General features: G+C 46.2%; 2 protein-coding genes across 2 annotated transcripts in view; both read right to left on the bottom strand.

Annotated features, from left to right (window-relative positions):
• Nucleotides 1–3125: 3125 nt before the first annotated feature.
• LOC104682261 lies at nt 3126–5459 on the bottom strand. Its single transcript, XM_010388819.2, has 2 exons — nt 4475–5459; nt 3126–4073 (listed from the first exon to the last, which is right to left on the bottom strand). The coding sequence occupies exon 2, from the start codon at nt 3870–3872 to the stop codon at nt 3267–3269; it is 606 nt and encodes a 201-aa protein (XP_010387121.1). The 5' UTR covers nt 3873–4073; nt 4475–5459; the 3' UTR covers nt 3126–3266.
• A 3611-nt stretch (nt 5460–9070) lies between these two features.
• The window catches only part of ZCCHC2 (zinc finger CCHC-type containing 2), a 58711-nt gene continuing 55723 nt past the window's right edge, over nt 9071–12058 (bottom strand). The window contains exon 14 of the mRNA XM_010388806.2: nt 9071–11136. Coding sequence (XP_010387108.2) covers nt 11069–11136 — 68 coding nt within the window. The 3' untranslated portion in view covers nt 9071–11068. The remainder of the gene's footprint in view (nt 11137–12058) is intronic.

The following is a 12058-nucleotide window of genomic DNA, read 5'->3' as shown; positions in this document are numbered from 1 at the left end:
GACTCCTGGGGCAAGTCCCTTCCCCACTTAAGTCTGGGAACAGTGACCTAGAAGTTGGGACCAAAACAAGAGATTGGAAAAAGTGAAGACCCAAGAGGCCTGGAGGCAGCAAGACCCTTGGGATGGGCCCAATGTGGCTGCAGGGAACAGGGATGCAGGGTGCAGACTTGCAACCCTGGGAGCTGGAGGCAGCACCCCTAACAAGGCATTCGACTTGTAGCAGAGATAGAAATGGGTTTGCGGGGAGAGTGATAGGAGAAGTGAAAGCCCAAAAAGGGTAGTTGAATTAGCAAGGGCAGTGAACTCAACACAAAATCTTTGCAGGGAACCCACACATCTCCATCCCAAATCAACCTAACCCTTCTCTTGCCTTGGCTTTCTACATCATTAGAAAAAAATGATTTCTAAGCTGTGTTTTGTCATTGGCCACACCTCAAATCCATGGTTTCAACCTCAGTGGACCCTCAGGGATGCTGGGAGTTTTATTCAGTGCCCCTCGGCTCCCTGATCCAAGCAGCAGTTCCAGACCTTGGTCCCTCTCCTCAGTGCCTGCCTCCCCCCATGTCACCACGATAAAGGACACCATCAGGCCATCCCCCGTCGCCCCAAGTACAACAGACAACTCTGCCTTCATAGCTCCCATCTGCCTCGGCATCTTCCTCCAACCCTGTCCTCATCCCCTCCCCCCTGCTGCCCCCATCCCCTAACACCCGTATTCTTAGCTTCAGTGACCCCGTGGCATAATTCTTTATCTCTAATGCATGTGACCACAACAGCCATTTCATTCTCGAAATCTTTTATTGATTTTTTTTTTTTTTTGCACATTCTCTTGATCTTCTCCAGTGTCTCTAATTCTCACTTTCAACATTCTCTGATGGCTCTGTTTTCTCTGGAAACTTCCACTCTGTAGGAATGTGTTTGGGAAGAGGGAGAGTCAAGGAGTCTGTCTTTTCACTGAAGCCCATTAGGGGACTGCTGCAAGTGACCCAACCACCACTCTCCGAGAACCGCGGTCTTCCAGATGCCCTCAGGCACCACCAATGCAGCCTGTGTACAGGGGAGGTTTCCCTCAGATCCACTTCTCCTGGCTCCCTCCTGCCGTTAAGGGGGGGCCTGCAGCCCCTGCCTGTCCCCACCTGTCTCTGGCCACCCCGCCTCCCAGCTCCCGCAGCAGGACCTGGAGTCTTTCATTCCCCCACCCAGTGCGCTCTCCATTGGTTACTCTTCCCAGAAGCACCTTGGGCGATGCTGTTTCCTTTGCCATCTCTCACCTCTTCACTAAGGAAAATCTCACTTCTTCCTTCGTCTCAACTAAAACACGCCCTTTGAAAGTCCTTCCCCCATTCCGCTCCCCATTCTTTCTGATCCTTGGTGCTAGGATGCCTCTCGCTAGGCTGAGCTCCCAGCCAAGACTTGCTGAATGACTGTGCACAAGAGCCAGCAACTTCCTAAGCGCTCAGTGCTGCACACTGCCTGGGCTCACTTCACCCACTCTTAGCCTCTGTGCCTTCTTAAGCGCCAGACACTACTGACTGTGCCAAGAAAGCAGAGCCCAAAAAGGAGGGCACGAGCACCTCCTCCCAGAAAATCAGGACCTTCAAGATAATGCAAAGTGCATCTTTCTTCAGATAAGGCTGATTATGGCAAGCTTTTTCTGTAAGGAACAGACAGCAAATATTTTAGGCTTCGAGGGCCATAGCGCCTCCGTCCCAGTTATTCCACTTTGCTGGGGTAAGACAAAGCACCCACAGACAACATGTAGAGAAGCAAGAGGACCGTGTGCTAATGCACTTTATTTGCAGACATTGAAATTTGAATTTCATGTAATTTTCACGTGTCATTAAACATTCTTTTTCCTTTTTCAACCATTTAAAGATGCAAAAACCATTCTTAGCTTGTGGGTGCTAGGTTGATGCCCCTTGGTTTATGCTGGCAACCTAAGAGCTACGCCTAACTCATATCCTTCGGCACTAAGTCATACAGCTTTATTTTTTTGCCTAAAAAGCCCCTGAAAATGAAAACTTTACACATGCAAGCAGAGAGGAGTCAGACTTTCTGACTGGGCAGGAGAGGCAGAAACTGCTCCCGAAGGCCAAGGACAGCCAGCCCCGTGCGATGCTGCCCCCTAGTGACCGGCCGGCCTAACGTCGGTCTCCCATCCCACCGCCACGCTGTGACGGGTTGCGCTCCCCAACACACAGAGTAAGAACTTCAAATCACTTCAATCAGAAAGCATAAAGAACTGGAAACCCAATAATCATTTAAAGTGAAAAAGTAGGCTTCAATTCACAGAATTTTAGAACTGAACGGAACTTCTGAGATTAAGACTTAGTTCCATTTTTACACCAATTTACCAACCATTCACGGAGCTTTCAGGTAAAAAAAAAAAAAAAAAAAAGGAAAGCTCCAGAAAGGGCGGGTGGCCCATGAGTGTTCGCAGAAGAGCCTGCCCAGGAGTCCCGCCTGCCGAATGCCAGTGCAGGGCTGCCTGCACCTCACACCGACATACCCACGCAACAGACAGAGGCGGTCTGGGGCAGCAACCTTGTCGCCACACTGCCTGGGCTCACCATCACCCGATCATTCTGTGTCCTTAAATACCAACTCTTAGCCTTTGTGCCTGAATTTCCCTAACTGTAAAATGGGGCGGAGTTCCTCCCTCACAGGGCTGTGGGGGTTGAAATGAGCTGACGATGTCTGGCCCTTACTGGGCATTCAAGTGTCACCTGCATGACAAACTTCTTGAGAGCCCACTATGTGTCAGACATTGAGTGCTTTATGTCTGTTTGCCAGGTTCAATCCGTGCAACTACTCTACAAAGCGAGTGTCACCATCCCCACTATGTAAATCAGACTGAGAAAGGTCACATGGACTGTGGTGGGTGCCTTCTCTTGTACAATTGATTTTGTGAAGGCATGGAAAGTACAATTAAGTTACCATGTAACAAATATGATGTGACTCCAGCAGGCTAGCAGGAATAAGCACTCAGTAACTGCCAGGCAGCCTGGTGGCATTCTTCACTTTCAGCAGGGCTTGTTGGGGTGGGGGGTGACTGTTCTTGTTTCTGTGTGAAGGTTAATCTGTCACCATCCATCTTTGCCTTTGGAGTGTCTTGGGGGCAGCAGGGCAGAAGGGGTACTTGGGACAATCTATACGTGACTGTCAGAGTTTAAAAACATCAGTAGTCACCTCTCCTTTCTGCTTGCCCCACTGCTTCATTAGATCTAATGGAATACTCCGTGCACAAAACTTGTGTGAAGCACAACTCAGTGTGTGAGTGGGGGTATCTGTACACATTTAAAATCTGCATTGATGCCACCTGAATTTATCTGACAGGCAAATGCTTTTGAAAGCCTAGTTCTAAAAGTCCTGAATATTTCTCTCGGAAACTTTTCACCCTCCCGTGTCCTCAAATCCTTCGAGAGCCACATGGAAGAGGCCTCGTTATGGTATAGGACGTGGCGTGTGTTCCACGTGTGCCCACGACCTGGTCCAGCCCTCCTTAGACCAGAAACCACACGGCCATTCCGCCTGTGGGTTCCTATCATCTTACACAGTTCCATAAAGCCACTGCCCTGGGTTCTGCCAGAAGCACCTGTGGGGGCAGGAAGTGGTGCCGGGAAGCGAGCACTAACTTCAAGCGGAGGCCTGAGCGTCATCATGGGCCTGTCTGCAGCACTTCGTCTCACTGAACCCAAAATTCCTCTCCCATAAAACGAGGGGAAAAATTCCCACCCCACTTCACAGCTGTGATGACCAAATGAACACAGGAAAAGTGCAGAGGAAACTTTAAAGTGTTTACACACGAACTGAGATTTCGACGGCTGAATGAGGGCATTGCTCAAGTTGCTTTTATGGCCAGCTGCCTGCATTCTTTAAGGTTTTAGGCACAGGCTTACAACCCCGAATGTTATCTCTCTTACGTTTAATGTTCTCTAAATTAGGTCAGTAGGAAGTAACACCTGCTTGCTCGCACTGTCCTCATCCCCCACCAGGTGGCATTGCGTTCCAATGAGCAATCTCTTCTGGTGAGAGGCTGGTGGAGGCCTTTTTCACAGCGGCTCAAATTGGAACTGCAAGAGGAAAAAGAGAAACAATGAAGAACCACCCAACCCCCCACCTCACCACAACTCCCACCGCCACATTTCAAAGAGCAAAACAGGATCATGGGATTGAGAGCTTCTGGTGACCACGGCCCGCATTCTCTGCAGGTGGAGGTGACTGCGTGAAGGTAGGGTCTCTGGTCCCCACACGTGTGATGTGCCCCCCATTACAGAACAGACAAGAGGAAGCCCCAAAGCCCCCAAATTCCAAAGCTCCCACAATTGATAAACATTTGCACACACACACAGAGCTCAGGTGATGTGCACCCATGTTCCAATTCAGGGGGTTTACAACAGAAGACAGCATTTAGGAATTAGGTAAATTTTGCATGGACAGGCACAATAGCTGTAAGCAGCAGTAATAGACTGACCTTAGGAATCCACCCTGTGCAAAGCGAGTATGTCAACGAGCATCCAGGGAAAGACAAGGTTGCCAGCCCTGGCCTGTCCTCTCTCTGCACAGGGTCATCTGAAGGGGTGAGGGCACTCCAGTTCCCTCTGCCCCGAGCTGACACCTGCCTCTCAGCCCTGGGACCCCAGAGTCCCTCATCCTTTAACAGCTGGTCTTGCCCCTTAAGGAGAGGAAGGCATAGAGATGTCGTGACCACATTTCCAGACAGGGACCCCATTTCTTCATGTCTCACACCTCAAAACTCACTGCTCTGGAAATCAGTGAGCCCTCTTGGTGGGGTGGGGTGGGGTGGGGTTGGGTGGAGGGGGGTCAGTATTTTTTCTTTATTCTTTTAAGATTACGGGAGCGTCATGGGGTGGAACTATTGTCACAGCTTGCCTCCATATGGTTTCACTGCCTTAACCTTAGAACGCTTTTGTAATCAGTATGGAGAACTGAAAAAGGTGTCTTCCAAACTCAAATGGATGGTGCTGCTGAGTACTAGGTGCTACCTGCTAAGAAAACAGGTATTTTACACCGTGCTTTGTCATCTCTTTGGAGCCTTCTGAGAAAAATTTGATTCTTAGTGCTTACATAAAAAATTAAATGTAGATTTGCCTTGCTATGAACTTTTGCTTTGGTACTCAATAACCACGGCTGTACGACTCGGCATGTCTGTACGGTCCATACGTACAATTAACTGGCAAGCTCTCCAACTAGGTTTAATCTGTGAGGGTAAGGAATAGCTTCTATATCCTTTATCAGTGCATAGAGCAAAATTAACTAATCTTAGTCTAATGAAGAGCTATGTTTGCTAGGTTCCTCACCACCCAAAGAATCACTGCCATCACTCCTACCCAAACCTGTTCTCCTCCACATTTTCCCTTTTATTAAGAAAAAAAAAGACACGGTCTCAACTCCATCACCCAGGCTGGAGTGCAGTGGCATGATCTTGGTTCACTGCAGCCTCTGCCTGCTGGGCTCCAGCGAACCTCCTGCCTCCGCCTCCCAAGTAGCTGGGACTACAGGCGTAGACCACTACAACCAGCTAATTTTTGTATCTTTTTGTAGAGATGGGGGTTCGTCATGTTGCTCAGGCTGGTCTTGAATTCTTGGGCTCAAGCGATCTGCCTGAGGTCTTGGCCTCCTGAAGTGTTGGGATTACAGGTGTGAGCCACTGTGCCTGGCTGGCCCTGTCTCTTAAAATAGTATTGAAATCTCCCTGTTCATCAAAATTGAATTCAACTAGAATTTGAGTGGCTTCTCAGTGCTAATTCATTATGTCAGACCTTTCCCATAGATTATTTAACCTTCGGAGCCATTATTTATTTATTTGAGATGAAGTCTGTCACCTAGGCTGGAGTGCAGTGGTGTGATCTCGGCTCACTGCAACCTCTGCCTCCCGGGTTCAAGTGATTCTCCTACCTCAGCCTCCTGAGTAGCTGGGACTACAGGCACCCACCGCCATGCCCAGCTAAGTTTTTGTGTTTTTAGTAGAGATGGGGTTTCAACATACTGGTCAGGCTGGTCTCAAACTCCTGACTTCAAGTGATCCACCCACCTCGGCCTCCCAAAGTGTTGGGATTACAGGAGTGAGCCACTGTGCCCAGCCACTGAACCATAATTTAAAAGAGACATTCTCATTTTACATCTAGGGAAAATAAAGTTCAGAGCATCAAGGCTGCTTCTACCTGTCTCTTCCACCCCTTTCTAAACGGGCCTTCCCATGGCCAACACCTTAGTCTCGGGCCCTCCTGGCCATGCCTAACCCGTCTTTCAGCCTCCCGGCTCTCTTTCCTTAACCACCTGAGGATTTCCTCAAATACCATTGTCAATGTGTTTTCCCTCTATTCAAAACTTGGAAACTTCCCATTTTTCATTCAACCAACTCCAGATTCTCCAGTCTGATCCCATTTAACCTACTGTACTCACAAAGCTTGAAACTCCTTTATGATTTTCCCTCTACTATGGCTGTATCTCCTTCCCCCACATCCCCAGTCACACACTGCTGTCATTTTGTTCCTGCCCAGCCAAGGTGACTCTCCACCCTGACCCCACCCTGGGGCTCTTTCTAGATGCAGACCTAGGCTGCACATGCATTCCCCACCCCGCCTTCCACAGCGCTGTGACACCATCTCGGGAGGGTCCACCCCGCCTTCCACAGCACTGTGACACCACCTCGGGAGGGGTCCACCCCGCCTTCCACAGCACTGTGACACCATCTCAGGAGGGGTCCACCCCGCCTTCCACAGCACTGTGACACCATCTCGGGAGGGTCCACCCCGCCTTCCACAGCGCTGTGACACCATCTCGGGAGGGGTCCACCCCGCCTTCCACAGCGCTGTGACACCATCTCCGGAGGGGTCCACCCCGCCTTCCACAGCGCTGTGACACCATCTCGGGAGGGGTCCACCCCGCCTTCCACAGCGCTGTGACACCATCTCGGGAGGGGTCCACCCCGCCTTCCACAACACTGTGACACCATCTCGGGAGGGTCCACCCTGCCTTCCACAGCGCTGTGACACCATCTCGGGAGGGTCCATTCCACCTTCCACAGCACTGTGACACCATCTCGGGAGGGGTCCACCCCGCCTTCCACAGCACTGTGACACCATCTCAGGAGGGTCCACCCCACCTTCCACAGCACTGTGACACCATCTCGGGAGGGGGCCTGGATACCCATTCGGGGGTCCCTACTACATTGCTGGTGCAAGTGTAAATCACTTGGAAAACAATACTGCAAATCTTGGCAAACCGAATACCTGCATGTCCTAAAACCCAGCCGCTGCACTCCCAGCTTGATGCCCTAGAGGACTCGTGTACACACGAACCAGGGACAACAATGTAGCCAGCAGCCTTGTTTGTAACAAAAAAAATTAAAACCACCCAAATGTCCATTGACAGAATGGAGAAATTATATTCTTCCTCAAAATGAGACTATCATAACATAGGGAAAATGAATAAATATAAGAACATAACATCACAATCACAAAAACAGATAAACAGAGACAGGCAGAGAAGACTAGGCACAAAAGGATATCCTTATAAAGCTCAAGAAAAGCAAAAAGAAACTATATTTAGGAGCAGTGTGCGGGGAAACAAAAAAGTAAAAGACTAACACAAGGCCAGGTACAGTGGCTCACGCCTGTAATCCCAGCACTTTGGGAGGCCGAGGTGTGTGGATCACCTGAGGTCAGGAGTTCGAGACCAGCCTGGCCAACACAGTGAAACCGCTTCTCTACTAAAAATACAAAAAAAAAATTGGCTGGGCGTGGTGGTGGACGCCTGTAATCTTGGCTATTTGGGAGGCTGAGGCAGGAGAATCGCTTGAACCCAGGAGGTGGAGGTTGCAGTGAGTCGAGATCACGCCATTGCACTCCAGCCTGGGTGACAAGAGCGAAACTTTGTCTCTCTCTCTCTCTCACACACACACACACACAGCCCAACACAATCTAGAGCAGTGGTTACCTTAGTGCAGTGGGGGAAGGAGAGGGAGGGATAGCTAAGGATATGGGACATGCTAGTTAATGTGAATCTGGGTTCATGATTTACACATTACCTATAGGTGCATTATTTGTTGGCTGAAAAGGAAAGTCGGTGCCCTGCAAACAATCAGGGAATTTATAATCATTTCAAACTCACTGCCCACCCAATTGGATCCAGAGTGCACAGTCATTAGTGGGCTCCTGACAAACAGCTGAGGCCCAGGACGGTGCTGGCCACTGGGACTACTGCAAGGGCAGTGTGGAGCAACATACACAGGCCCCCAACCATCTCTTATAAATTACCGACCGCTTAAAAAACTTTGAGCCTGGATTATAGCCGAGATAAGCAATGAAATAAAAAATAGTACATATTATACTAGAGAGGGGCCTGGCTAATAAAATCACACTAACAAAGTTGATAAAGTAATGAGTCCTTTACACTTTTGGTGGGTAAAGGCCTAAACCGGAAACACGAGCTCAAGGTTGACAAGGACTCTGCCTCATTGCTACCACAGCCTTTGGCACGCAGCCGAGTACTCAATTCACAGAGTGCAGTCCCCCTTTCTCTAGTGGTCACGCAGATGACCTCTATATAAAGTTACATGGGAGGCTGGGCATGGTGGCTCATGCCTGTAATCCCATCACTTTGGGAGGCAGAGGCAGGCAGATCACTTGAAGTCAGGAGTTCAAGACTAGCCTGGCCAACATGGTGAAACCCCGTTTCTACTAAAAATACAAAAATTAGCTGGGCATGGTGGTGCACACCTGTAATCTCAGCTACGCAGGAGGCTGAGGCAGGAGAATTGCTTGAACCCGGGGAGGTGGAGTTTGCAGTGAGCTGAGATTGCACCACTGCACTCCAACCTGGGCGACAGAGCAAGACCCTGTCTCAGAAACAAAGGAGTTATCTGGGGGAAGAACTGAGGAACATCCAGATGGTAAGTAACTTTGGGATTCACTGCCCACCCTGCAGGGAAATGGGTTGATTCTGACCCCAAGATAATTACATACATAAATAAAATTAAAAAAAAAAAATACCATGTATGATGTCCTATCTCCACTTTTACAAAATTTACAATGAGGCACAATTCTTAAGCTGTTTTTCATTTTTTTATTGCTGTTAATTCAAGGAAAAAAGGTTGCATAAAATCCAATCTGTTCTAGAAATATAAGTGGCCTTTCCAGTACATAACATTTCAAATATCAAAGTATATGGTAAACATACAAATAAGGAGAAGGTAACATACCTCCTATGTACAGTACAGTATTTTAAATCATAAAATAAGCTCCATAAAGTACAACTGGCAAGTGATTCACAATGCGGCCCATACGTGGCTTATCAAAACTCTCACTTGAACAACTCAACTGCAGCTTAACAATTAATTTAATAATGTGGTCCAAAAATACCCAGATCAAATAAAATATATTTAATCAAAATAATTTCCTTTACTCCAACTTTCTTTCTAAATTAAAGCTTTCATCTACCCCTTCACACCCACCCCTTCCCCATAACTCCCACCCCTGAAAGAAAGTTTCAAAATGTACATTGGTGCTATAAATATAAATGCTACTTATGAAGCATGAAATTAAGCTTCTTTTTTCTTCAAGTTTTTTCTCTTGTCTAGCAATCTGTTAGGCTTCTGAAACAAGACCAAATGTTTACGTTCCTCTGCTGCATACCAACGTGACTCCACACAACAAAAATCTATCATTTCTGCTCTGTGCTGAGGAATGGAAAATGAAACCCCCAACCCCTTACCCCAGGACTATACAGTGGAAGCTGTTCATTGCTGATGAATGCAGCAGTCACCAAAAAATACACCCAATCTTCCAGATAACCTCAGTGCACTTTAGGAAATCAAAAATTACCTGGAAGCAATTTAGTACATAGATTGGCTTTTTAAAAAAACTTTTCTTTTTTAAAAACAGCAGCATTAAACTTAGTGACATGACACCGACATGATTAATACCATCTTAACACACTCAGAATTCAGTCTTTCACATTATAATCAAGCATAGTGGTAAACTGTTATAAAAGTGACTTTGCTACGAGAGACAGGGAACAAATAACCTGACATGGTAGAAACCCATAGCTCTGTTCAGATTGCAATAAACCATACACATTTTAAACACAACGTAACACTGTAACAGTTGGTATAGGGAAAGAAGAAATCTTTACTCAAGTAGTGTCTCTTTGAGCACAACACGGTGGTAGACAAGTAAAACTGGCTGTACTTTCATTACAAACACAAGCACACAGAGAGCGACATTCACACCAGTGTGTTCACTTTGTGTCTCTCTGAAGCAACAGGCTAAAAAAGGATGATGGAAGTAAAAAGTTGGTTTCAGAAAAAGCTTTTTGTCCATTTCGTACGTCATATTTTTTCACTTTCATATGGTTTGACTTCTTCCTCTCTCTTCCACTTATTTTCATTTTTATTTGGACAACAAGCACTGCATATATGTATTTACGTGACACTGTTTATTACATATATACACACTATTTTGGGAGTTTGATTCCTCCCATAAGATTAGGGTGAAACATTCTGCCCTTGGTTGATATGCAGAGCAGTTTACAAAAGTGGGGCGAATGCACTGCTGGCTGTTCCTGCTGCGGGCCAGGGACAGAGTGAGGCTGGCTGGGGAGGAAAGTGTCGTTTAGGGTGAAAGTGAGAAAAGCTGGGAAGAAGCAAAATTCCTTTTTTTTCAAAACCATATGACTGTCACCAGTGTTGTAAAAAAAGGTCAAATACACAGTTTTAAAGATTCAGTAAACATTGCACACAGCAAGTATTCAGTGTAAAAAAAAAAAAAAGCACGCACCAACATTTTCCTTTTGATAGTTTGTCTGAAGGTTTAAATTACATGTATCATACATATAAGCCTGTTGTTGAACCAGGAGACCAGAGGCTCAAAAGCATTGCATTCTTTCTTGTTTTGGACATTGGTACAAGAGAAATGAAAAATCCCAACTGCATAGAAATCTAGGAAATGTATAGACAAAGAAACAAAATACCTTTCCTTTCCTCCCCTCCACACCCCATGACTCCCCACACTTGAGTGTATTAAGTAGGCAAGCTTTACTCGTTTCAGTCTGCAGAATCCAACGTATCATTAGAAGGGGGGAGGGGAGGTGCGTATCTCAGTCTGTAAGTGCCTAAAATGGGAAAGACAGAACTAAGTCACCGCTTACAAGGAAACGTCATCACAAACCACTATGTACAAGCTATCACATGGACATGCTCTCCACAAGGCACCTTCGTCAGCTCTAGTGCCACTCCAAATGGCCAATCCGCTCACTTTAAGAAGCAATGTAAAGTTTGTGCTTTGAATTCAATCTAAAAGCTATCAAACTTGATCTTTCTTTAAGAATGCCAAGTAAATACATTCCCAATTTAAGACTTTGTTTCTGGGTAAGATTTGGCAACATGACAAAGGCCAAATGCACGTGAAAATAACAGTTTGAAGTCGACACAAAATTTGGTATCTTATTCAAACATAGGTATGACTATTTTCTTCTTTCTGGTGGTAGTAATATTAAACTTTGTTCAAATTCCTTTACTCTCAAATCAAAATAGTGCTGAACTATTTTGTTCCTGTAAAATGCAACAGAATCTTGGACCTTGTTTTTTTTTTTTTTTTTTTTTTTTTTTTTTTTTTTTTTTTAAACTTTTGCTGGGAAGGAAAAGGGCAGCACGGGGAGATAGGCCCGAGGCATCTGGTTATGCAGATATACTAAATAGTTACTCAAAACCTAACGTCAGATGACTAGATTACTTCCTAGGTTTTCAATATTTAAAAATTTTGCTTACTCTATGTAACAGGATTGTAGCTTAAAAAAAAAAAGGTGCTGCAAGCAAGAGATTTAACATTACAGAATGCAAATTCCCATCACACTCCTTCAAAAGGGCCTTGAGAGTTTATTCCTTAATTGGAAACTGAATTCCTCTGAACTTCCTTGTGCTCTGTGTGACCTGGGTCTACACTAGGTTTTTCCAGTTGCATTTTATGATCTGTCACTGAAAACACAATATCCATAAATGAAAACACAAACAGATCTTTCTGCTACAACAGAATCC

This window comes from Rhinopithecus roxellana, chromosome 21 (genome assembly GCF_007565055.1).
Source record: "Rhinopithecus roxellana isolate Shanxi Qingling chromosome 21, ASM756505v1, whole genome shotgun sequence".
Lineage (NCBI taxonomy): Eukaryota > Metazoa > Chordata > Mammalia > Primates > Cercopithecidae > Rhinopithecus > Rhinopithecus roxellana.
The sequence above is the reverse complement of the archived record's forward strand: the minus strand, read 5'-3'. Positions and strand labels throughout refer to the sequence as shown.

Coding starts and splice junctions, on each gene's coding strand:
- LOC104682261 (XM_010388819.2), bottom strand. CDS start 3,872: ATGCAGGCAGCTGGCCATAAAAGCAACTTGAGCAATGCCCTCATTCAG.